Source organism: Ixodes scapularis, unplaced genomic scaffold, assembly GCF_016920785.2.
Source record: "Ixodes scapularis isolate PalLabHiFi unplaced genomic scaffold, ASM1692078v2 PGA_scaffold12__126_contigs__length_90152505, whole genome shotgun sequence".
Lineage (NCBI taxonomy): Eukaryota > Metazoa > Arthropoda > Arachnida > Ixodida > Ixodidae > Ixodes > Ixodes scapularis.
The window spans coordinates 75,919,789-75,946,686 of record NW_024609838.1 but is presented as its reverse complement, the minus strand read 5'-3'; the positions used below and the strand labels follow the sequence as shown (position 1 = coordinate 75,946,686).

Genomic DNA, 26,898 nt, shown 5'->3' with positions numbered 1-26,898 from the left:
AATTCTTCATTGTTTCAGGCGAAGGGATTTCAAACTTTATACTTGCTGTAACATCATTTTACGAGGCAATTTTGTAACGTGACATTCAAAAAGATGGGTCCCTTTGACCGTGAGCTGATGATGCCTTCTCTCGACAGATTGGAGCTAGGTTTACATGAAAAACAAACCCCTGCAGCTGGGAAGGGTGATCTAAAGGAGTTACTACACCTTCATAGAATTAAAATTAGCCTTTTTAGTGCCAAATGTGTTTTATGAGCTAAATTCAACTAGCTTGTTGTAAACAGCAACCACAAAGATCCGTCACAAAGAACCGTTACGAAGGACCCGCATCAGGAGTCATTGTGACATCATCATAACGCCACCGAGACGCAACTGACGTAACTGACAGCGTGTGACTGACGTCATGTCACACCGCGACGTCACCTGACGGCGTGTGATGTGACAGCATAACGTAACGCACGCACAGCATGTGCCCATCTCATTTAAAACAAATTGTGTGCTCCCCCGTCTTTGTCAGTTGATCAAGCCAGTGTCATTTTTGTTTTTATGCTTTGCAGCAGCGTTTTTTGCTTGTCTGACATGGTTACAAACATCACTAGGTATGTCTAGAACATCTGCTATAATGGGACAGTATATTTCGTGTAGAAGAGTTAGGCCGAAACAATGTTAACAAAGTTGTGTTCGTATAAATGACTGAAATGCGAAAAAAAAATTGAGATGCCAAAACTATCTAATTATATTTTAACCATTTTTTTTTTTTTTAGTTTATGCTACGGTTTAGAGAGAATTTAAGCTTTCGTTGGAACAGAGATGCACATAGTTACGAGTTCCTAGAGTCGCCAGAACCTGTTTAAAAACAGTTTTGTTTTTGTTTTTTTGACAGAGCTTGTTTTAATGCTGCAATCATTTCGTGTTCCAAGCATTTTAAGGTAGTCGATCGCGTTGCAGTTTCCGCGAGAAAATGTATACGGCTAATGCAGAAAAAGCCAGCAAGGAGCGGCACTTGCTTGGCCTGACATTTGTTCACCTTTCCTTGTTGCGAACAAATGCCACCACAACAGGAGGGGCACTTGCTCAGCTCCACGCTGCCGCGTCCACCCGCTCTTGTCTGCTTCTACAAAGTTGTCTTCCGGTAGGGTGGATAACCAGAGGAGATGGACCGGCTTTCTGCACCTTCATTCGGTGAAGGCCAGGTGGATCGAACCTGCCTGAAGCAAATCGCAAATATCAGTTTTACGTGCTCCGAGGCTTAGTTAGCGCGAATGTGCAACTGGGTAATGCATTTTTCTTTTCTTCAGTATCAAAGGGCAAACCTGCTTTAGTCAAAAGCTGCAACTAAAAACCACGGTTTTACTACGGACCAACAAGGAGTTCGCCATTTTTCTGCCAATGTGAAAAACCGTCCTCGTGGGCGTTTAGGACGTTTGATTTAATAAAAACAAAAAAAAAAGAGAGTAAAGAAAATGGTTGGGATTTTTCTCTCATTCCCTCTTTTATCTAATGAAATGGCCCCCGTTACACTCGAGAACGCTATTTCACATGTAATTTAAAAATGCAAACTCCCTACTGACCATATAAAAAAAAAAAAGTTTTTATGTGTAACTTTTGATTGGGGTAAGTTTTTGCTCGGATATTATTGCGAGACAGTTGCATCACCGTGCGTTATATTTGTGGTAAGTTATAGTGTCGAAGCTCAAAAACAGATTTTTGAGATCGATTTGATTTTTGGTTTGTTATAAAGAGCCTTTTTTTAGAAATAGATCTCCCGAATTAAGAAAAGATATGCGATTCGAGGCCACCCTTGTTAAAAACATTTCCTTTAAAATGATGAAAATTTAGCTACTTATAAAGTTCCGTCTTTCCTTCTCAAAAGGATAGTTAGTTTTAATGTAGCTTCTATAGTTTTGTGTTCAGAGGCAGAAACAGTTACACGGAAAAGTTTGTTTATGCACAGATATAGACACACATTTCTTCTATAAGCATGGTGCAATAGCTCATTTCACTTCTTGTGAAGTGTGGATTGCTAATAACTAGCCAAAAGCTGTGTAGAAGTTTCTAATCTAGAAGAGCGAAATGAAGACGTCATAAAGCCCCCTTTTTAGAAGTTAGTTAAAATATGCAAAAACATAAATAAGATATTGCAACTTTCAAATGGATACCTGCACTCTGCGTTTCCTCAGAGTAATACACACACAAAAAACAAACAAACAAAAAAAAAACACATTAATTATGAAGGGAAGTACCGATCACTCATTGTGCTCAAGCTGAGACGACGACCCAGAGTTTCAAAACGAGAAAAATGTATTTGAAAGTTCAAAAGTTCTATTGGCGACTTTAGCGAAATCGACGACACTTAGCGGCTGAACCTCTGGCTAGAACCACTGACTAGAACGGAAAGCTCTGGCGGCAGGTCCGCCCGCCAGCCTTCTCCAGCGAATCAAATATTCGTAGCGCCTGGCGGTCTGAAAACGAAAACCATGAAGATACGTAACGAAAATTGCCAACACTTCAAAAATGAACTGGAATTATATGAAATTGGGACATAAGGGGATCGAGGGATCATCCAGAGTCACTAAAACCTCCCCTCCCTGAATGGTGTGACTTTTTAGGCCCCTCTTGGCGCCATGTTCCATCAAGCGCCGTTGCATTAGCTGCTCCTCCCACGCCAGCATTCAGGTCTTGACGGGGTTTTGGCTGGCAGTTTTCGCTTCAGCGGCATAAACTTTCTTTCTAGTGAAGGTATTGTGGTGCATTGTTGTTTAGCGGGCCGAGAATCGCGCTGAAGCGCGGGAGTTTACAACCTACAAGTTGACACGGACGATACAAAATTGTGTGCGCTTACGTCTCCGTCTGACATGGCATGTTTCGATGTAAACGTCGCAAGAAATAGAACCCACTCAAGGCATCTCACTCTTCAAAAAGTGTGGTTTGAGGGACTAAAATGACCTGATGAGCGAGTTGGTTATACAGGGTGTCACAAAAGAAAATTTACACGTTCTTTTTTACCGCAAAAATAAACTAGGCATCGCCGAACGCTCAGTCTCCGCCGAAAGGTAGAGCTAGAGGTCACAACCAGATGCCAAAGTTTCAGCCCCATCCGATAAGTTAATCAAAAGTTATTAGTGATTTTCTGAAAATCTCAATGGGAAAATGGAGCCCATTTTCGCCCGTTTTCGGTTTCTGGTGCCATAGAGCCCCACGTGTTTGAAAACTCCGTCGGCCGCCATTCTCCCATTGAAATTTTCAGAAAATCACTTATAACTTTTGATTAAGTTATCGGATCGGGCTGAAACTTTGGCATCTGGTTGTGACCTCTAGCACTACCTTTGGGCGGAGAATGAGCGTTCGGCGATGCCTAGTTTATTTTTGCGGTAAAAAAGACCGTGTAAATTTTCTTTTGTGACACCCTGTACATAATACACACTGCAGCGAAAAGGACAATGGTAAGTTAAAGATGTAGGCAGGATAAGCGCTGATGGGACGATAAAAATCTCTTGCGTTCCCCAACCGCACTCGTGACAAGCGGGGCAGTCTGCATCGCTCAAAAGTATCGTCAGCGCGTCCATGCCGCACGTAGCCATGCGCTTGTTCTGTAAGCGTTTTCGAAGAACCCGATCCTCGTTTCCGAAGCGCTGACACACGTGTGCGGAGCGCCGATTGCGTGTCGGAACAGTTGGCGTTGCCGTGGTAAGGCTTAGCACGCCGCGGTAAACGTTCCCCCGCCGGCGTTTTCCGCCTAGTTTTTGCGCCGCCTTTCTTGGAACTTGGGCTTGCTTCGGTGGTTCCAAACGCGAAAATCACGATCTTTATTGTTGGAAATCGCAAATCAGATCGTAAAAAAGGTAGCAAACACCGCCGTCCCGAGTGACAGCCTCTCGAAGAAGACCGATATTCGCGTAAACTTGCGATGTTTCGACCTCCTGAGCCACCGCGAGTAGTCAGACACGTTCTCTCCCAATTTCTCGTCAAAACTTTGTTTTAATTTTCTACTCATAAAAACAGGCTGCTAAAAAAAAAAAAAAAAAACAAATTTTAAAATTTAGTTTTTTAGACTTGCATAATGAAAGAGGCTTTGGCCTTGCAGCAAACGCGTGTCTCTTTTTGAGCTCGTTAGTAAGTACACCGGCACCTAAGGCAGGTGTTGCTCTTTCGGGGTGGGGTTCCTTCCTGCACGTTCCAATCACAAGTTGTTTCGTGAAATTGTTTGGCACATCTTCTCCAGCTGCCTGTGTAGTGGCACCCACGGATTCACTAATTGTGAACTGCACTTCAATCACTAGCTGTGTTTGAAGCATTTATTTGCCTCTCACTGTAAACGACATCTATAACAGCCTTGTTGGAATATTAGTCGTGTTAAGTTAGATGACTGTTCAGATGCATATGATTGTAAGAGTATTGGCAGCATGCTCTCGCAGGTCGTACTGACGGAGCTATAACTAAACAGCTTGAAGTTGTTTGGACTTTTCATGAGACTAGGTACCAGCGGTTCATGCTTTCATGCTTCTTGGAGAATGCATTGGGTTTTCAAACCCCAATGCATTCTCCATAGGAAACGTATTTAAGTTGCCTTAATCTCAGACATGTAACCAGGTTCTTTTCAGCATTTGTTGTATTTAAAAGAGATGGCTGTAATTCCGCTTTTGTCGCTAAATCTTTATTTTGAGCAAACGTCTAGATTTTTTACGAGCATTAGCATTATTGGTTGTGTAGTCGGGAAGTTTTAAGAAAAAAAAAATACTCGAGTGTGTGACTTTTGAATGTGCTCGCTTAGTAGCTACACCGTAAAAAAATAACTGTAAAAAAAAATCTTGGCAGCGTTTTGTTACAAAATATCTGTTTTCGGCTGTTTCTCTGTTTCCGTAATTTTTGCTAAAATATTTTTAGGTGTTTTATCTGTAAAATGACTGACTTTCTGTTGCCCAGCCTAGTAGAAAAAACTGTTTCTGTTTTTAAATGTGTGGAACAGAGTTTTATAAAAAAACAACAAACCTGATTCTGTTCTGGAAGTTTGGGACAAAAAACAGTCTCGGTTCTTTTCCAAGTTGAAAAAAAAAAAAAAAAAAAAAAAAAACGTTTTATAGCGATAAATACCGGCGGTCTGCGTCCCTGGAATCCGCTGGTATTTACCTCGCCGTTGAATCTCTCAATACACTACAATGCACTAACAGCCAAATCACGTACCGTCCTCTACGAATGATCGCTATATAGGGTGTTTTTTTTCCTTTCTTTTAGCTGCATTAAATTTTTAGATAAAGGGGGAAAAAGTTACAGGAATGCGGTTTTTATTGCGGGTTTACATGGCTCGGTGTTCATCAGACGGAAATATAAACATTCCAATTATCGGACTAATTAATTAAAATTCGTTAATCAACTTTTTACTCACTGCAATTAGGAGATACGTTTATATTACAAACTTTGACGAGGCGGTCGTATGCCAAGACTGTTCCATTTCGTAAAATTCGCGTAACCAGCCTCGTGTTCCGCGATATTCGGACCCGGATTTTGCACTTTTATCCGGATAACGCCGAATTGAGTGGGTAACAAGTCGGACGAAGTAGAACATTTGGTGGCAGATATCTCGGAACACGGGCTGGTTTCGCAAATTCTACAAAATGGAACAATCTTGGCATACGACCGCCTGAAAGTTTGTATTATGAACATATATCCTGATTACAGTAATAGACCGATCTCACTAAGCGTTGGGCGCATGCGTAAAGCAGCCATAACTTTAGTTCACAGGAGTACAACAGGAGGCAGACGGCCGTGCACGCGTGGGCTCGTGCCTTCTCGTGCTCTACACGCGAAGAGCTCCAGCGAGGTTGTCGCACGTGCAAAAAGACTAAAGTTCCCTCGATGCATTGCGGCAGCGGTGGCGTAGTCAAACTGGCTGGTGAGATCGGTCTATTGAAAAGGTAATTAACGAATTTTATCTAATTAGTCCAACAATAGGAATGTTATATTGTCACGAATGAGAATATAACCAATGCGGCGATGATAAGTGAAGGAACTAAACGTTTCATGGGACGAACTTGTGCCCAAAACAAAATAGAAAAGGCTCGCGTCGATGGCGGCGTAACAGCAAGATCGAACTGTGGGGCGAGACTGACTGACTGCGGCTCGCTCCGCGGAGCACCTTTTGTACCCGCCTGAGTTTCTGGAACGTTGGGCGCAGAACATTCGTAACTCGATCCGACGAGAAGGTTCTCGAACTCACGAGAACGCCAGGTTGAAGAAAGAATAAATAAAATGACATTCAGTTCACTGGAACCGAACCTGGATTCTCCGCGCGACAGGCGTGCACGGTAAACCATTCGGCCACGCGCTCGCTCGCTCGGCAACGCGCGTCTAATGTCCGCCGAGCCATGTAAACACCCTATGAAAACCGTGCTCATATAACTTACCCCCCTTTATTTAGTGCGACATTTGTCCCATAAACACGTAGAGGCTGGCCAAATATTACTCCTACTTCATATTTCTTCGAAATTTTCCTAGAATATGGTTTATATGTCTTAATACAGTGCCTTCAGAAATGCCAGAGTAGATTAATTAACTAAAATTCATTAATTGATTTCTGATACCGATTAGTATTGACGCTTATTCCTATTAGAGGCTATAGCAATTATTAGACTTTAGTCAAATATTCGAATACTGCTACGATTAGCCTCCCATCTAAGGTCCTCCGAACCCCCGAACTCACCGGGAGGAAACGTGCAACAGCCGTACACTCTTTTCCTAAAAAAAAAAAAAAAAAAATCAGTTTTAAAATTAAATTACCCGTATATTGCCGTAAAACAAGACGCGCTTTTGGAGAACTCTACTAGGCTACGAATGAAGATACCACAAAAGTAGGAGTCCCAGTCATCGCTCTGACATGTACTGTGGGTTCACACACGACTTCGCAATTTTTGTGGTAACCCAATCCTCACTGCGCGCCGCCTCTCTGGGAAAAGTACTACGAAGAAATAGCCAGTAACGAGATGGTCAGATGTCTATTTTTGTTCCGAACGCTTTCGTTCACCACGGTGCGTGAACGCGACGCCCAACGACTTCGCCGTGGCTTGTCGCGGCTGCCGCTCTGACTACTGTGGATTAAAACGGGACTGCTCACTTCTTTTGTGCTGCTGTTGAGACCGGTTATAACAGAGTCAACGGGAATCGGAAATCACTTCGATATATCCGCTATTTCGTTGTAACCGGTCTCGACGGTATACCCCGTCACAAGGTGTAAAGTTGGGCGAGTTGGTTGATGGTCATATTGAATGGGTTAAAACAGCGCAAAAAAGACGAAGGACAAGTAAAGGGAAACACACAGACACAGCGCTGTGTCTGGGTGTTTCCTTTTACTGGTCAGTCTTTTTTGCGCTGTTTTAACCCATTCGGTATAGCCCGTATTGCGAACAAAAGTTCCTTCATAAAATATTTTATATTAACTGTGACTTCGTTCACTGATCTAATGATAATCCATTTTGCAAAAATAAAAAAAAAGCTTTTTTTTACATTAATTTGATTTTGTTTACCCTGTTTATTCACCAAAAATGTTTGGGATCTGGAAATAACATAGCTCTGTTTTCCTACGGAGGACGGGACGTTTTCCATAACGTTCATTCGAGGAAAAAACAATGTTTTCTTAGTGTAATAAAACCTTTTTGTTTTACCAATAATGCAAGTATTTGTTTTACTGTTTATTTACCAAAGAACTTATGATCTCGACGGATAACATAAGCCCTGTTTTTTTTAACTGATAAGATTGTCTGTATATTAATTCAGCAGAACAGTTTCCTTACTTTGACCGAAGTTTTCCGGATATCTCCTGTTATATTACAAACATTTTTTTACAGTGTACACACGACGGACCCTGTCGCAAGGCTAATGATTTTTTTTCTTTAAATGCTAGGGTCTCGACAAAACTTCTGAACGGCGGATGTGTCGTAATGAATTGTAGTCTACGTTATTAGATTGTCGACCATTATCCATTCTGGGTGAGCAAAACTCCACCACCGCGTGATATTGACAAACTACCGGAGGAAACTGACGGCAAAGCACCAAAAGCAAGAACTAAATGCAGTATTTCACAAAGTAAAACTAACATCCGTTCACCTTCATTAAACTGCTGAAACCTTTTTCATTTTTTTTTTTTGTGGGTTTGCCGCGTAGGGGGCAGAGATAAAGGCATGGTGCCTGACAAAGCCTCTGTCCCCTAAAGTTCAGCAGCTCAAAGTAGTTACATAATAACCGATTCTACAAAGCATTATGCAATTAAAATAAAACAAGAAAAACGAGTATAAGAAACAAGGGAAAATAGACACTACATTCATTTGCTAAAAGAACACTATTAACGTCAGTAAGAACTGAAAACAGTAACAGCAGACAAAAAACTAGAATGCAATCTTATGTACCTCCGACATATTAGCATCAGCAGCAAGCTCACACGAAGGAAATCAATGAAAACATGTATCTTTGAAATTAGCTATACCTAGTGATTATTTTATTGGAGAAATACACTATCCAAATAAGAATGCGATTTCACTGCCAACCAAGAGAATTTACAATCCCTTTTAATACCAGAAAAGGGGTATTTAAAGTTAATGTTGAGATTCGTTGACTTCGTTCTATTTAGAGTTTTAGTTTGAAAAATCAAAGTTTGTTTACCATAGTTGGTTCTTATGGCCGGCATCCTTCGCTTTCGATTTTTAATCGGATATGCACTTAGGATGTTCGCTGGTGTGGTGTAAAGTCTATTTTTACGTATCCATAGTAAAAGTTTGATGTAATATATTTGATCTGCCTTAAGCATATTACATTTGATGAAGAGTGGCTGTGTCCTTTAATTTCTGGTATCCCCTTTATAATTTTCACACATTCGTAAGATCTTTTTTTTTTTTTTTTTTTTTGCAAAAGGATAATTTTAGTATAATTCGCCACTGTAGTCGTTCTTCAGACCAGAATACCATAACTAATTTTGGAGTAGAATAAGGAATAATATATGTGTTTTAACCAGGTCGGTATCAAATTTTGTATTCTATAAATGCATCCTGTTACCCGGGATAAATCAGCTTTTAGTTTGTTTACATGACAATTCCATGATAAATGCTCACCAAACCAGACGCCCAAAAATGTTTGTTCTGCTACCTGCTCCAATGTTTCCTCAACCAGTGTACACATGGTACCACAGCCAGTGTCTATTCCGTGTTTCCTTGTTTGTTGTGGTACCTGTCATTAGCCGGTTGGCTGCTTTCACCAATTAGCAAAGTTAACATACACTATAGCTGATGATTGAAACCTGAGACTGTTGTTTGAAAAACGGAACACTCGTAAAGGAGGAAGTTTTTCAAACCATAGTCTCGGGTTTCAATCATCATTAACTCCCACCAGCTCGCCTGCACATTAACCGTTTTTTTTTTGTATTTTTTTTTAATTTAACGTACGTGTTGTCTCGCTTTCTGACTGTACTAGGGTTTTCATTTGCTTTGACGCTCTTTTACCCTGCAACATCCACCAGCAAAGCGATAACTGGTGGTTATTTATGGGCATTCTCTGGTACATTCCGGGGATCATGCAATGCCCGTTGTGTGTGGAGTTTGTGGTTGACTGGTGGCGCCTTTTCTTCTCTGTTCCAGATGGGAATCCGTGTGAAGCCATACGGGGTCTCTGGGAGGGAGCCTACGTGTCGCAGTTTGTACGCCTCTTTCAACGCAAATTTGGATTTCAAAGCCTGACAACCCAGGTGAGTGCAGCAGGGGCTCCTCCTGCACACCCTCTGTTGCTTTGGAAGCAGCCAGGCTTCGAGATCTAGTCTGGCCACCGTGGACGGACAAGGCTTTGTTTGGGTGCCGGTCTGGCAACCGCGGGCACGCGGTAACAAATGGTCAAACCGAACCCGAAAATTGAAATTCAAATGCCAACATTCAAGTGCCGGGCCAGGGCAGACTACCTCCGTGGAAAAGGAAGTAAAAGGAGCCGAGAGAATGATGTGGAAGGAAAGAATGTGGGAAACTTTATTAATTTTCCTAAAGAGGAACCTAACCTAAAACCAAGACAACACGTCTTTTTTTTTTTTTTTCGGTGCGATGCGTAGTTTTTGCAATATCGAATTTGTCCACCTTTCGTGAAACACCCTGTCTATTCAACGACGTAAAATGATGTCCTTTGAACTCGAGCACAGTTAGAGAGTTGTTTAACGACAGCGACTTTTTCTTTTTGCTTTAAAGTGCGCGAGGTGGTGGCACAACTTCAGGAAAAAGTGGCAACCTTGCGTAAAACAAAACGTATAGATACTGACCGATGTGAGATCAACCTTGTACAATTAGATCTGCCTGTGCCCGTCTCTCTCAGTCACTCCCTTTACGGTCTATGGGCACGCACACATACAAGTTTTTGTTAGTTTCCTTCGCATTCTAATATGCTTGCACAATTAGCCACGTAATGAACGAAAGAAGTGCTCGCGTTCAGCCTGGTGTACTTTTTTATTTGCCTGATATTTCTCGAATTAAAAAAAAAAAAAAAATATGGACGGCATCAAATTACAAACAATAATGAAAAAAAATGTTTACGGTATTAGTTTTGCGGAAAGTTATTTCCTGGAAAAAGGTGTTTTGTGGCAAATCCTCATAATGAAATTGGTGTGGCTTAAATCACGATTTAAATCATATTGGTTTTTATTCTCCATCCTGAGCTCAATGAATTCGTAGATTTAATTTCAGGATATCAATGCCTCGTCAAGTTCGTGAAAAAGTGCAGTGAAACTTTCTAGAAGCCGGGAAGGTTTCTCGTCGGAAGCCAGCGTGCACTGTGATTGATAGAAGATGTAAAATTGCGTTTCGAGGACAGCTAGATGACTTTAGAGGTATTTCCCTGCCCTCGTGCAACGTCACCCTCGACGTGTCGGCTCCGAGGAACCCGGAGTTCCGTCCGTGCGCGCTTCCGCCGCCGCAGCTTCGCACGCGAAAAGGCGCCGCATTCCGCCGAACGCGTCTCACCGTCGAACGCCAGCTCGTCCGCTAGTGGCGCTACGCGCGTTTTTCAAAGCGGCCCCCGTAGTTCCCGCACGGAGCGCACACGGAATTGCAATGTATCATAAGTTGTGGGTTTTCGTGGCGCTTTTATATTTTCACTATGATTAACCGTGTGATGTGGTCGTGGTCATGTGACGTCACGGGACCCCGTGGCGTCAGGTGACTCAATGCTTTACGTCGATTTAAATTGAGAAGGTCACCAGATTTATTAACGTTGTTCACGCCGTGAGGTAACATGACATCACGATTTCGCACTGAGAGTCGCCCTCACTGTGTTTTGGGTATATAGTTAGCTGTTAGGGTCAGATCACGTCGTCGCTTGTTCTAGCTGCTAGTTGAGCAGGGGAAAGCTGTTTTTTTTTTTTTTTTTTTTGTCATCTGCCGTTTCCTGGAGGGGAAAACTAATGGATATTTTTGCAAGTTATCAACGTCAATAATTACTTATTAACGGTATTTTCTGGAGATTAAAAAAAGAGTTGCGCGGCCCATTTTACATGTACACACATCGTTGAGGCACCCCGACATGTTTTCGTTGTTGCTGAACTGGCTCAGAAAGTTGTCTTTCAGAATAGAACTATCGAAAGGACTAAAATTAATCCGAGGTTACATAGAACTACCAGGGGATACGGAAGGGATCCCTGAAAGGAAAGAGCCTAGTGGCCTCGAAGTCTCACAGGAGTGTCGTTCTCAAGGTCTTCTTCGAGTTTCGACCACCTCTGCATTTTGTCACAACCTCACGCTTGGGTGCAAAGTGAAAGCAATGGAGGGTTACTGTTAACGAGGGACACAAATATTATTGTTGAATACACCCCCCGCCTCCCCCAAAACAAAAAAAACCGATCCTCCAGAAAAAAAAAAAAAAAAAAAAAAAAAAAAAAAAACGGGAGAAAGGGGGATGGGTTTAAACACACGCCGTGTCCTAAAGGTTCCTCTGCCCCGCATCCTCGGCGCAGTCTGGAAAGGGTGATCCCAGACCAATGTCACCAAGCGAACTGCGCAGGCGCGCGCATTCCGGAAGTGGTGCCGCCGCCATGCTCCTTGTAGTCATCCCTTTCCGGCTTCCCGGCTACATAGGACTGCGCGCACATCATCATAGATTATCTTGCATATCTGCTCTTCATAAGATTGTGTTGTTATGATGCCTTGTACTCCGTTTCATACTGAGCGTGCAACGCTGACGAAGCTACTGGCGCGAGCGCGTGACTTCATCTATGGTTTTGTTTGCGCGGGAACTCGTGCAAATGATCAACGAGGTCGAGCCCCATGCTCGCGCCAGTAGCTTTGACAGCGTTGCGCACTAAGTATGAAACAGAGTGCGGTGTGTCAGCAAGCGCAGAAAAGCGGTTCCAGTCGCCTTATCGCTTTGTCGTCTGCTTTGTCGTCGTCTGCTTCTTCGTCTTCGCGAACGCGTGAGCCCACAGCCGTTCACGCGGTGCGGCCGCGGGAGACGAACAACGACGCCGCAACTCGAGCATTCCGGCTGCTCGGACGTGTCAATTAACCTGTAAGCGAGGGAACATCTAGTGCAGTGGCCAAGAACAAGAACATGCGAGGGACCATCGGCTCGGTGTAGCACCGCGGAACAGCATCAAATCTGTTGGTGAAAAACTGAGCTTGGTAGTGCTCAGTCTTGTGCATCGCGTTTAATCAATATTGGAGTAAGAGGAGCTCGATAGACCTTCCCGGTGAGCGATAGTTTTCTAAAAGTTGTTTCATTCTGGTTGACCGGCTGTGCGACAGGGTACAGATGAACTGCGAGAGAAGCCTGCACACACAAAAACAATTACCCACAGAAAGGCCATGCCTGACGCGTCGAAACGATTGGCATCAAAGAAGCAACCATGCCAGATACCGTAAAGTTTGGGGTAGAGGTTATTTTTCGTGTAGAGTTTCTATTCCGTTTTATTTTGTTTGCGCAAGCTCGGAACGCTAACATTCGCCCGACGAAGGAGGCTGTTTTTCTACGGTCCTGATTGGTGTTAATGCAGAATGGACAAGTAACGTCAGCTTAATAGACCACCACAAAATGGATGAGGTTCGTTTGTTACATTTTTGGCGGTAAGGGTTGCACTTCCAAATTGCATTATGTGGTGTTTTCACGTTTGTATGAGAAAAGTAAATGAAGACTGCTTCCGAAAAAAAGGTTGTTTTATTGTAAGTAATGTATATCAAAAATCGCTGCTCTTTTTTTTTTTTCATGAGTGTTTTGATTTTTTGAGGCATAGTTGTCATTGAAACATGTTGTCCCACCAAAATACATCGAGAAAACAGTGTATTAAAACCGGCCTCCGGCAAAGCAGTATGGAGGTCGCATTTGACATAGACCAACGGATAGACCGCTACGAAGCGAATGCTCAGAGAGATTCCAGCGTACGGAATACATTGGCACGCTCTGTCTCCTGCACTGTAATCGTACACATTTTAGCTGATTACGAAGGAAATCGCAAAACAAATCGTAAAACGCCATTTTTTTTTCCTGCCGCTCTGTCCTCCTCTTTTTACCTTTCTTTGCCATGCTCCTTTCTTTCGAGAAAAGATAATATCCGAGGCCTTTTTGCCCGGTACTGTTATTATAGCTCCGTGGCATACAATAAGGGGTCATTCCATGTGAAACGGCCCGTCGATTAGGCATCGCGTTTCGGAGTGTGAGGAGCCGCCCTCGGGTACAAAGGTCACAACCTGTCCTGCTATGGCGGCGCACTGGCGGCACCTCCGATTCAGAGCCGTTTATCGAGAGAGTTTGGCCATACATTGGTTTGAATAGGCGAGCGTCTCGGGGCCAACCACAGGCCGCGAAACAGCCCCTAGCGGTGGTCGTGAGCTCTAAATTTGTGACACGACTAATTCAAGCCGTTTTAGCGTCGCTAGAGTTAAAAGGTGTGACTCTCAGTGACTGAAAACTTTGTGCGTGCGAGGTGTTCGTCACGCCAATATTCAAGTGTAGAATAAACGAACGTGCGCTCCAAACCAGGGCCAACTTGCTAGAAACAGCGTCTCAGCTGAGACGGTGAAAGAAAGCACTGCCAAAGCCAGCGCACGAGCCGAGCGGGACACCGCGTCTCCAGACGCTCGCGCGCCCCACCCTTTGCACTGTTTTCTTTCCGCCAGTCACAGGACGCTGTTCTAACAAGCCAACATCAGCAGTGCAGAGAAAGGTATGGGCACGAGCGCGTGGCTTTGGAAAGTGCCTCCTATGCACGAGTTCTCGTACAAACAAAAGCGTTGTGCTGAGCTAGGTTCACGCGCCTGTACTTTTGTCTTCACTGCCGACATTTGTGAGATGGAGCAGAGAGGCCGAGATTGAACGCCTCTATTGCACGCTTTGAATGTCGTTTGCAATATTGTGACGTCGCGGTCTCCTGATTGGTCGACGCTGTGTCACAAATTTAGTTTACACTCAAAGCGCGGGGGGAATATTCGGCGCTGGCGGCGGCCTTTGCTCCGCCTATTGGCCAAACTCTCCCAATACACGGCTCTGCTCCGATTAGTACACGATACCCGCCGTTTCTTCCCTTACAGCCAGAAAAGAGGGACGAGGGGAAGCGGGCAGCAAACTCCGTTGGTTCTTTGGACCTAATCGCTTCGGCTATCGTCGCAGGTGACGTGCTGTGCGGCAAAGAGGCGTTAAGAAGCGACGCCGGGTAGTGGTGCGAGAGTTCAACTTCAAAAATTGTTTTCTCGCTTTAAACAAAAAGTACTCTGATTAAACTTTGAGAATCAAAAGACGATCAATCGTTCTTTCAAACCCACCATATTTTGTATTTTTACTTGGACCACCTCAGGGTGGAATAAACGACTGTTTATGCGTCAAAACGCACTTTTTGGCAACTTCAGGATTTTTGTTTTACTGCAAGGTGTTCAATTCAGCGGTTTAAAATATTTTGTATAGATTATATACCTAGAGGGCAACCAGTAAACAGTTATATTAGGTCCCGGGAGCAATTATATATTTTTAGTAAAATAACAAAAATGCGTATTTTTGAATAAAATTATGCATTTTTTTAAATATTTAAATTAAACAAAACTCCACAAACTCAGGCACATTGTAAGCCGACAACCGTGCAAATTTAAGAAAAAAATATTGCTGGGTATTTCATAAAAAAGCTGATTTTTCGTAAATTATTGAGTGATGCCTAGTTTCACGCTGTTTTAAAAAATTAAAATCGCGCTCACGTCATCACAATTTTTTTTTCGTCAAAACTATTTTAGGGTATGGCTACGGACATTGTGGCCGAAGCCCATGAATTTTTTTTTTAGAAATCGGAAGTGGTCGAGCGCAACGTCTGGGACGTTTCACATGGAATGACCCTAAGGCGAAACCGCGTATCGAAAACCACGAGTAAACACCCGGCTCAAAGACTCGTGCTAACCCGAAATTTTCCAAACACCGGGCGTACAATGCGCACTGACGCGGCCGGAAAACTGGGGAGAACTGCAGGTACCAGACTGCACCGCGGCAACGGTGGCGTAGCACCACTCTTGGTGAGATCTCTTGCCGGAAAGCGCGTTTTCGTCGTGCCAGTCCCTCGCGCCGTTCCTAACGACGATGCACCAAGAAGAATCCTCGAAATACAGGCCTTGCGCTGGGCGCGAAACGCCTGCAGCGCGCATTTTGCACCGCTGGATTTGATATTTGTCACCGAGAACAAATCGCAATGACCACCAGCATATAGTGCGATGACGTTACTTGCGAAGCATGTTAAACGTTTCAGCTCTCTGGTGAAATGCAATGTTCGCAACATGGCCCTAACATGGATATCTAGGGTTCCAAAAAGCGTCCTTGGTCAGCCGCAGAGAATACGCCATGTCGTGGCAGGCAAGCGCACCTGGAGGGTAAACAAATGCACGAGGTGGGGCTCAAAGTGGACTCGCACTCCGTACACACCCGAAAAAACAGACATGGCCTCGTAGTTCTTTTGCTTTGGGGGTGCTTTGGGGCCATGTCTCAAAATGGTTCTTGTTATTCTTTCGCGATGTTCTTCGGTGTTTTTCTGAAATTGCGTCCAAATGTTCGTTCTCGTTCTTTCTGTTTCCCCTTTTCTTCGATTGCATCACAGTGACTGTATGCTGGACGTCAAACGTTTTTTTTTTTTTCTTCTGCGACCAGAAAACTCGGCGATTCCTCCTCCGGACGTCTGCTTCGTGACGTCGTTGCGAAGGCAGGCGGCGGAGCGCCAAAGCGTTGGGCGAGAAAGGTGGAAAGTGACCGCGTCACCTTTAGGGCGAAAAGCCGCGGGTGAGGGGACGCGTCAGCACCAAAGAGAAGAAAAAGCACAGCAGTCCCTTTCCGGTCGCTTTTTTTTTCTTCTTCCCATCTCGATTCCATTTTCTTTCCCTTTCCCCGCTGTCCACGATGGATCGCGTGAGCGGTGTTTGTGCGTATGCAACCCGTTTTTTTGTGGTTCGCCGACCCTGCGAGGCTGTCGCGACTGGCCTTGAGGGCACGGCACTCCGTCATTAATCGACGCGTACAGCACGTAGAAATCTACTGCACGAACCGATCGCAGCGCCGCCGTTTCGATCTCAATGCGATCGCAGCGCCGCGGCGCCGCCGCTTAACCGGGTGTCCATTTGGAGCGGTGGGAGTGCACCCACTTCACGCGGTCGTTTGCACGCTTCCCTTTGACGCGCGCGCTCCCCGCGCGCGTTCACTCGACGGATTTAGTGGGGCCACTTCGGGTGCACGATGTTTAAATGTTATCGCGGGTGGAAAAGAATAAAATAAATGGGCGCCGCGTTGTTCCGAAATGCTTGGTGGTGCAGCTGGATTTGTGTCGTCCCTGTTGATGGTCCAGATAAGTTTTTTTTATACGTATATTATTTATTTTTTATATCTGACCCGCTTCGCTGCGTGTGGTAATCGCGGAAGTGCAAGGCGTTGTCTGCTCGTTGAATAGTGGCATCTCGGTGTCAGCACCAGCATGTAGTCGAATTTTTCTATTTTCTTCCACCGCCGGTCTTTTATAGATTATAACGTGACTCAATCTGGTTAGTAGCGGAAGTTGGACCTTTGGTTTTAACTATTCCGGACTATTGAAAATGACACCCTAGTTTCAGCGGCGCTCCAATCGCAAAAAGCGGTATTTTTTTCGTTTTGTTTTTCTTTTTAAAGGAGGTTGGAGGAGTGTGGTTGGCTATTCTGGGGGTCAGTTTTCTGGTTGCGTTTTTTGTCTACGTGTTTTTGTTTGTGGACGCTCCTCGGGAGGGTTCGTTGTCTTCTTTTGGGCGATCATGGGGGACTGGTTTTGGAGCGGTGCGGAGGCTCTGGGGTCGATTAGACGGGCGACGTTGGGATCGGTGCGTTCGACGGAACTGATAAAAAGAATGCGGTTCTTCTGGCCAGGTGGAATACCTAATGAAGACTGTTCCCCTCTCTCTCCGGCCTGGCACGTGACCCTTTCCCCCTCTCCGCCGTCGTGTGATTCTTTGGGTTGACTGCTCTGCTTCCTCGTCCTTGGGTTGGTTGGCTCTAACCTTTTTCTTTTCTTTTGGCGTATTTTTTTATACCTAAGTTAGTTTGCGTCTCTGAGGATGAAGGTTCGCCTTCCTTTTTGCGTATGTAATATATTTTAGGTATCACATTCATCGAAGACGAACTTGTCCTTTGCCTGTCATGTCTGGTGTAGTTTTTCTGGGGTGTAGTCTTTTTTGTTTGTTTTGGTTTTGTTTTGTTTGTTTAGGTGGGTTATAAGAGGTTCCCGCAAAATAACATAATGTGGACGACGTTTTTTTTTGTAATAAATAATAAATATATATATATATATTTTTTCAGTCAACGCATTGTGTTTTTTTCAGCTGTTTTTTAGACTTATTAGCGATGATATATATATTATCTTTTTGGAAAGAGATATTTTGCGACGCTGTGCTGAAAGGTATTTTGTCTCCTGTCGATGACTCGTGCACTTTGGGGACCGATTGGTGCGGACTTCGGTTTTTTTTTTTTTTTTTTCCTTGTGCGCGTGTTTCATTCGTTACGCTTCCGGTTTCCGTGCGGAGCGGGGAAACCTGTTTGAGATGCCCAGATACTGGTTCGCTTTCCCCGGTCGTATTTATTAAAAAAAAAATATATATATATATACTTGTGTCGTTTACGTGTATGTGTGCTCGTGTGTGCACGTATTTAAACCTTTTTTGTTTTTTGTTTTTGTTTTGCGGGATGTAGAACGGGGGAGACAGTTTTCACTAACGTGAGCGTGTGCATATCATGGTTGACGAAGAAATCAAGATGATTTGAATCATGACCGAATTATTTATTAAAATCATTATCTAAATCAAAATTTAAGTCATCATTTAAATCGCGTGTTTTTTTCCTTCCTTGGTTGAAACCGGACCATTCCAGGAAAGGGATAAAAATGACAAATTTTGTATTTAGAAGCAGCACAATTCGGCGCTTTCGGTGAAAATACTTATTAAGAACGACGTATATCTTGTAAATTAAAATATAACGAGAACAGAGTGCACCTTTCCGTCTGAGGTATACACAAAATCAGGGTTAACCGTGATGACTTTTACCCGAGACTCTGGTAAGGAAAGGGAAACCCTCAAACAGTTGAAGAGCGAGAGAGAGAAGAACAAGGGCACTCCAGTAAAGAAATTGGACTATGCCTGCTTCAGGGATGATTAGCGATAAAATTGTAAATATACCCGAGACTTACCACAGTTTCATCATTTATCACCGTCATCATCATCATCATCATTTATTAAACATTGAAGGCCCTTACGGGTATTACACACAAAAAAAAAAAAAAAAAAAACGGGGGGGGGGGGGGGGATAGAAGCTGCGGAAGATTGCTATATAAAGCATATAAACAGAAAATAAACACTTTTAGGAAAAAAACTGCTAATTAAACAGAAAAAGGTACACAAATAAAGCATTCGTACAAACACACATCCCATTTGCTATTAGGGCAACTCCGAGCGGGTGGTTAGTTGGGATTCGAATGTGTTCTGATCTGTCTGGGTCACGGTACTTTTAGACAGATACTTCCATCCTGTTACCGTGAATAGTAAGGTGGAGTTAAGAAACGAGACCGATGAAGCGAAAAGTGGACGGACTTTACATACGTATACCAACGCGAGGAAATATACGGGTGGGTGGGAATAACACTGAAGTTCTGATGTGATGGTCATTATAGCAAATCTTGCGAAAAGGAGACAGGCGTGGAAATGCTCTTCTAGACGAGAGCAGATCGAGGGTAGATTTCATCCGTAACGAACTAATGCTGGTGTCTCGTGGGTAATCCGAAACAATGAATCTGATCGCGCGATTTTCCAGTGACTCCATGTTTGTTATACAACGAATGTTGCCAAGGGGACCAGATGGATGACGCGTATTCAAGTTGCGATCTTAGGAGCCTAGTGTAGGCTAGCTGTTTATTTTTGCTGATGATGGTGCTAGTTTTAGATTCCGTCGAAGATAGCCAAGAGGGCGGTTAGCATTAGACAGGATGTGCGCTATATGCGTGTTCCGTGAGAGGTCGTGAGATAAGTGAACGCCAAGACACTTGTAAGACTGGACACCGGGTAATCAATCTGGCATCGTGTAAGTAAAAGAGAGAGGACTCTGAGCACGCATGAAGCAAAGGAGTTACGTTTTAGAAGAGTTCGTCGTCATTTTTCACTTTTTACACCGGTCGGCTATTAGGTTAAGATCGACTTGTAGTGTTGCTTTATCATACAGGTTACATACGGATCTGTAAATTACGCAGTCGTCAGCATAGAATCGAATACTGGATGTTATGGGATCAGGGTGGCCATTTACCGATATTAAAAGAAGCGGAGATGGCCAGTGGTTGCTAACTAGAGTGTGCGGACTACGATTGGGTTAAAATAAAATGTTTGATCCTAATATGTCACGGATGAATGAATGTGAAGATTATTTAATGTGAGCATGAGTAAAATATGGGATACCTTGTCGATTGCTTTAGGGAAATCAACAAATATGGCGTCGGTCTGTATGTTATTATCGATGTTGCTGCGTATTTCGTGAACAAGTTGGACTAGTTGTGTTTCGCGAGACAATGATTGTCTGAACCCGTGCTGTTTTGGAAAAAAAAAAAAAAAAGAAAAGAAGAAGATGTGGTTATTTTTTAGATGCTTCGTGACATTTGAATACGATCGAGAAGCTTGCATGGAACACTGGTTTGAGGCATAGGACTATAGCTTGATGGTGAAGTTCGATCGCCCGATTTGTGTGCAGGGTCCAACTTGGTCTGGGTCCTTGCCCATTTTCCAGTATGTAGGGGGCTCGCCAGAAGACAAAGATTCCTGGAATATAATTAACAGAAAACGGTCTGCGTGTGACTTTGTGTTTTTCCGTGATTTGGAGTTAATTTAGTCGTCCCCAAGACTGGAAGAAAGCTGAAACCTTTCTATTGAATTTATGATACTTGAACAAGTTTTTCAATGGAAGCCATGGGTGGGTAATGCAAGTTGTTAAGAGGAGGCATGCTAGTCTGGTCATCTGTCGTAAAGACTGAGGTGAAATAATAGTTAAGCTTTTGTATAGAAGCTCCCGCGAAGTATTGAATAAGCTGGTCAGCCACGCTGTCTGATGCGCTGGCGGGTCGATCGCCGACATCGTCTACATTTCTAGACGACGTCGACGATGTGAGGAGCTAAGAGTGGCGAGAAACATAGCGAGATAGTAGGATTGTGACAACTCTGACAAAACAGAAGCAGGGTCTTGTACTCCCGATGAGATTACTCGGTTATCGTGTCTTCCGCACACATGCCTTCCCCGTGCCCCCTCCCATCAGCGTGCTCGCGTCGAGCTTCGCCGCTTGGCACCGGAGCGCTAGGAGCAGCGGCCGTCCTGGGTGAGCCCTCTGGGTTAGCGCTATAGGCTCGGACATGAAGCACGGTACTGGTACTGGTCTACCTTTTTACAGCGAAGCTGTTTATGGCTAGGGTTCCGCGGATTTTTCGTGTACGTCAACAAAAACTCGCGCGCCCTCTCTTTGTTGCCGTCCCAAGCCCTGTTGCGTGCCTAGTTTCCTCGCGCTCTCCCGGGGGTGGCGCGGTCCCGTCGCGGGTGTCTACTTTCCGCCGGGTGGCGATCCCGTCGCGCGTGTCTAGTTGCCTCCGGCTCCTCCGGGTGGCGATAGTCCTTGACATGTGTGTGCGTGCCTTTCGTCACGATGACCACCGGTCGAGAGAAGAAGTGTGTTCGTATCTTTGTTCAAAATTCTGTGTCACGTCTTTTTGTCGTGTGGTAAACAGCTTCGTTGGTCATCCACCTTCATAGAGTGAAATGGCTCATGAATTTTGGTCTTGATTGTAAATTGATCTCTAACTAAAAACAAAAAACTGAGAAAAAAAAAAGCAGGTTTATATTTGAATAAACGCGGTAGTCAAGGTGGTTCCCATGCAGCTGTCCATCGAAAGAGCAGCGAGCTTTGACTTCTCACTCGGTCCAACGCCGCTAAAGAGCAGGGTCACTTTGAAAGCGCGAGTGTAGGTTTTTATAGCATTTGTGGATGGTTGTTTTCGCAGTTTATAATATTAGTGGCACCCATTTGGGTGCGTGAATAGTCGTGGTTTCTTCTAATGCAGGCTCGCATTCTTTTTGAAGTTAAACTGCCTCGAGGAGTGCCACGGTCGGAGAAAGTTTGCCCGCCGCCAAACACCTGCGCCAAGAGCTCCGCCGTCCACGCAACAAAACTCGAGGAGAGAGGATTTCAGGACGCTTTGAGAAGACTTTTTCTTTCGAAAATTGAAAAGTGCGAAAAAAGTGTGTGCACACGTTTTTGCCCCTCTTTTCCCGCACTTTTTTTTTTTATTTCACTTTTTTAACCTTGGTGCGTTGACTGCGGTGTGCTGAGATTGCGGAGGAGCGGTTTTAAAAAAAATCGACCGCGTTGCTTTTTTTTTTTTTTTTTTAAAGGATCTTTTACTTGATCTTTAAATTTTGTGGTCTCCGCAAAGGAAGCGAAGGAAAAGGGGGATTGTGTGGATCTCGTCCCCCGAGGGGAAGCCGCGGTAGAAATGTCGACAATGGGGGCTTGATACGCAAACACCACGTAAGGTTGGGCATCGTGGGGAGCGTCGGAGAAATGGGGAAGATGGGGAGACACCTTGACTTTGGCAAACATCTGCCGCTCCGCCATCTGGGTTTCTTTCTTCGCGTGTGTGCGTCGTGTTCCTTGTCTTCGCTCTCCCCTTTTTTGATTTTCTTTAAACTCTCTCCGTGCCTCCTTTCTTTTTTTTTTTTGCATATATATTATGTTTCTGTGTACGTGTTTTGTGTTGTTTGCGGGTCAAGTCTGAGCTAACGCTCTTTTTGCTTTTGTGTGTTTTAAGCCGCGCATCGAGCCAAAGAATAATAACGGTTGAAGGCGAAAAAGATTTCAAAAACAAGTGTCGTCTGCTCCAACTTTTTATTCTTTTTATTTGAGACACGAAAAGTGGCAGGTCGAGCGTTTTGTGTTTCTTCCGGACTCGTCGGAGTGACGTCACTTCCGTTCTCGGCTTCGTTTCTGTTTTTTATTTGTGACTTTGCGTGGGTAATCTCAGAATATCATTTGTCAGAATTTTTGCGTGTATTTTGATTACAAAGCGTGGAATGCTTTTTAACGAAACACCCGATTCCCCCAAAATTTGTCCGTTCCTCCTCCTCCGTGCTTCTCTGCAAGTCCCCGCTAAAGATGGCGGGAAAATTGACGTCACCCGACGTCATGGTATCGCATGACACACGCACAGCTCAAAACTGCGATGTCAACTTCCCAGCTAAAGTTAGCGGGGAAATTAATGCCACGTGACCCGACGCCATTGCATCCGGTGACAACATGCCCGGACACAGTGACGTCACTTTCCCCGCTAACGTTAGCGGTAAAATTGAAGTCATGAACTGACGTCAGGTGACGTGACGTGAACTTCCTTACTATATTTAACGGGAAAATGAATACGCAATATGTTTTCGTTCGCTACCCAAAATGACCGATTAATGTCTTCGAATCGAAACGATCGATCCTAAACTAAAATAAAAATCGCCGCCATTTTTTTTCTGAACACAGCAGGTTTGTTAGGGAGCGCGGGAAGTTAATGTAGGTCTTTAAATGTTTTATGGGGTAGGAGTGACAGACCTGCTGTCTTTCTAGCGTAGGACGTGTCTCAGAGGCAACCCAAAAAACGCTTCTGAACGCCCTGAGGTCGTGCCCGTGCGTTCGTCAAAAGTAGTCCCGATGCGCCTTTTCCGTCGTCTTTTCGATCCGATCATGTCGTCGTGGCAGCTTTGGTCCATTGTCAGGGCGCGTACGTCCTCCACCTTTTGTGCCTTTTCTGATCGATTGCCGGCGCCGTGGAGTCACCCTCGAACGCGTAAGGTTCGTCTGGCACATCCGCGAAGCACCGTCCGCAAACGTTCGTTGGGAATGGGGAATTGAACGTTCATACTTGGAATGGAAAGCGTGCTGGTGGTAAGGATAACATAAATAATGGGAAGAACGCCAAACACAAGGATGGACGAGACGAAATTAAAATAAAAAAGGGGAGGGGGGATTAGCGGGCCCCCTTTATACTTTATTTTTCGCTAATTTTTCGCACTCATTTCTTGCGTTAAACTCGTTTACTTTTTACATATTCCTTCGCGCGCGTTTAATTTTTGTTCATTTCAAATTGTATTGAATAGTCGTTTGAGTATACTTTCAGTGGTTTACTGTTTACCCATACCGTGCTTTACTTTTTTCGTACACACTCTTATTATCGAATAAACTTTTTTTTCCTTCTTTTCCCATCCTTCAACTGTTGCGTCTGCGCACCCTGGTTAAAGTTGGTTACTGTTGCGTCTGCGCACCCTGGCATATATATATATATATATTTATTTAGTTAACGGATATTGCCAGGGGGAAACACGAACACTCCAACTATTGCGAGGATTAAGGTCCACGCTGATAATAACCGTTGTTGGAGAAATATACAGTAAACAAAAAGTCAAGAGAAGAGGTGCGGTAATATTCGCGAAACTGTTTCAACTTCGAAAGTACCGCCTTCCATAGCGCCCTCTTCGGGTGAAGAAATGAACAAACCGAACTATACCTGAATAATTGATCTAAAGTCTAAACGAACCGCCTGCTTGTCTATACAAGCAAGCAATCCCCCCCCCCCCCCCCCCCCCCTCAAAAAAAAAAAGTTTGTTTTTGGATAGTACAGTCGTTTGACCCCTTAATTCTTGTCGCCCCCACAGTCTTGAGAAAGATAGGGGCGTCATCCCTCGTCCCATGTTTGCTTTATTATTTCTGTGTCAACTTTGCCAACATGCTCTACAGTTAGTATGGCGTACGGAAATGAGCAAACACGGTGCTTTTTTGGTTGAACATCTGTATGGACAAGAAAGGTTTACTATAGGTTCTTTAGCTAGAGCGGACACCGCGTAAACACGTATCTATACTCTGTTTCATACTTAGCGTGCAACGCTGTCAAAGCTACTGGCGCGAGCGCGTGGCTTCATCTATGATTTTGTTTGCACGACAACGCGTGCAAATGATCAACGAGATCAAGCTCCACGCTCGCGCCAGTAGCTTTGACAGCGTTGCACGCTAAGTATGAAACAGAGTATAAAAAGGTCAAAACGAAGCCGGGGGAAAAAAATGCTGCTTCTCGAGTCCAGACGCAGCCGACGCAACGAGGTGATGGCAACAATCACGCACCGTCAAAAGCGCGAGTCACTGGGCCATTTTTCTTTATGGCTGGTTCATGCGGTGATTATTATGTATTTGGATTTTACGACTTTCCCAATTGTATCGGGTGATCAACAATGGATTCTGGATCTAGCCAGTTGCCTCCCCTGCGACTTCCGCTTGGAGCCCTGTTGGCCTGCCCGGTTGGTTGATGCCCAGCTCCTTGACCGGTTGTGTGTGCCATCACCCTCCCTCCCTCCACCGTCTCCCGCCACCAGACCTCGTGTCGCCGGCGCTTCGTCACTTCCATCACCGCGCGGATGTTCCCTTGGCGCCTCTCTTGGTCGCCACGGCCTCGAAAACCAACCGGCAACGCCGTTTTCAGGGGGGTTCGGTACGATGCTCTGGCACTCCAGGGGATCCCTCGTGGTTCGTCCGCAGAGAATGCACGCCCTGCTTGAGCCTCCATACTCGCCCATGCGGGCCTCCGCGAGAAGTCCGCTGCCTGCGGAAGTTTTCGTACCGCCCTCTCTATGGTTTGCTTCTCTGCGCACACTCCGAGTGAAGGTTTGGTCGACGCTCTTGCCCTTCACAGTCTCCACCGCACGGGTGTCCTCAGGAAGCGCCATCGGGACGTTCTCGCCCGCCGTCTCAGCCAGATCGAGTCAAAGCCATAGCGGTGGTCTCGCACCCCTCGCAACCGGTGCGTCCATTTGGTGCCCCTCTGCCACGGGGGAGCGCAGTGTGCGATTGGCCCAGTTATCCTCCGGGAGTCTGTTGATATTCGTCTCTCATACAGTGCCTTGGCACAGGCATCAAACGACGACCAACCAAGGTCCCCCTGGATACCCTCGTTGGGTTCTCGGAACTGCCATCCTTCCCGCATCACTCTGCCTCCGGGAAGTCCCTCGTTGGCGACGAGAGCAAAAGCACACCAGTTGCACACCTGATGCTTGAGACTGGGACAGCCTTCCACATGCCCCGCACTACCTCAAACATGCTGTAGGTCCTCATTTTCCCCAGGACTCCCTTTTCCCATGAGGGCCTTTGCCTTCTTGTCCTGCTTATAGGCTTTCAGCTGGTTTGACCCCATAGTATTTGGTATGCGTCTTCTGAGAGTCACCCCATAGGTGTTATTCAGGGTGTCTAGCGACCGGGAAAACCGGGAATTGTCAGGGAAATTTTAATTACCGGGAAAAATCAGGGAATTGTCAGGGATATTGTCAAAAAGCGAGCCCAGTCAGGGAAAATGAGCTGGAAACGACATCGAGTGCCCTGAGCAAAGACTCGAGGACTTGGGGGCAGAAAAATAGGCAATAAATTCTGCTTAAATCGGAGCGCGGGCTATGCTCACCCGTTGTAGAGTGTGCTACCCGATGCAAAGGGAACAGCCGACAAATCCAGTCTAAGCCTTGGATTGGATCCGATTGAGGGCGCGACACTAGGCTAAATCCAGTTAGAGCTAGATAGCAAATGGGAAAGTTGCAGACCCCAATCCAAGCCTCAAGCCGAAAGTAGCCAAAAGTGCTCTTCTGGCGGCCATGCTGCCATTCGGTGATTGACGTGTGTAGTTGACCGTCGTGTTTTCATCGTGCTTCCGGAAGTGGCCCCTTCACTCACAATGTCGGCGGCAAGAAAGCGCTCGTTTAATTCGGACTGGACGAACCCGAATATTTCAGAATATAAAAGTTTGATTTTAAGCCGATGCAAAGTGACCCTCACACATGGTCTTATATATTTAACCGCCTCTACAGTGGTCAAGGAATTTCACCTGAAATTGTTAGGGAAAACCTGGAAAAGTCAGGAAATTTCAAAGTAATAATTTGCTAGACACCCTGGTCATTGTTCTTCCGGTGCATCTTGATCTTGTATGGTCTGCTTCTCCCAGCCCAGAACCGCACACTTGTTCTGGTTGAATGGTCGCTAGACGCGTGTAACAACTTCCGCAGAATCCCAGGAGTTCCTGCACGTATAGACCAACACAATGATGGTGCGTTTTTGATGCCGTCTGATTGATTCCAGGTGAAACAATGTAGAGATACTTCGTCGTTTTCTGCAATTTGTTTCTAGTTCGTTTACAATACTCGTTTTTCCTTCAGTTAAAAAAAAAAATACTGTCATAATTTTAGTTTTGATTATGGACGTACGAATGTACCATTTTCTGCCAGCCCGACGCGCATTTTCAAGCTGGTGAAAACAACGGTGGAGGTTATGCGTGAAGACGATACAAATAAAAGTGACAAAACAAGCAGATGCCAAACGGGGATCGT

General features: G+C 44.8%; 1 protein-coding gene across 1 annotated transcript in view; it reads left to right on the top strand.

Moving 5' to 3' along the window:
• The window catches only part of LOC115323718 (collagen alpha-1(I) chain), a 115,006-nt gene that overhangs the window by 8,074 nt on the left and 80,034 nt on the right, over positions 1 to 26,898 (top strand). The window contains 1 exon segment of the mRNA XM_042289576.1: positions 9,618 to 9,724. Within this exon segment, the coding sequence (XP_042145510.1) occupies positions 9,618 to 9,724 (107 nt within the window).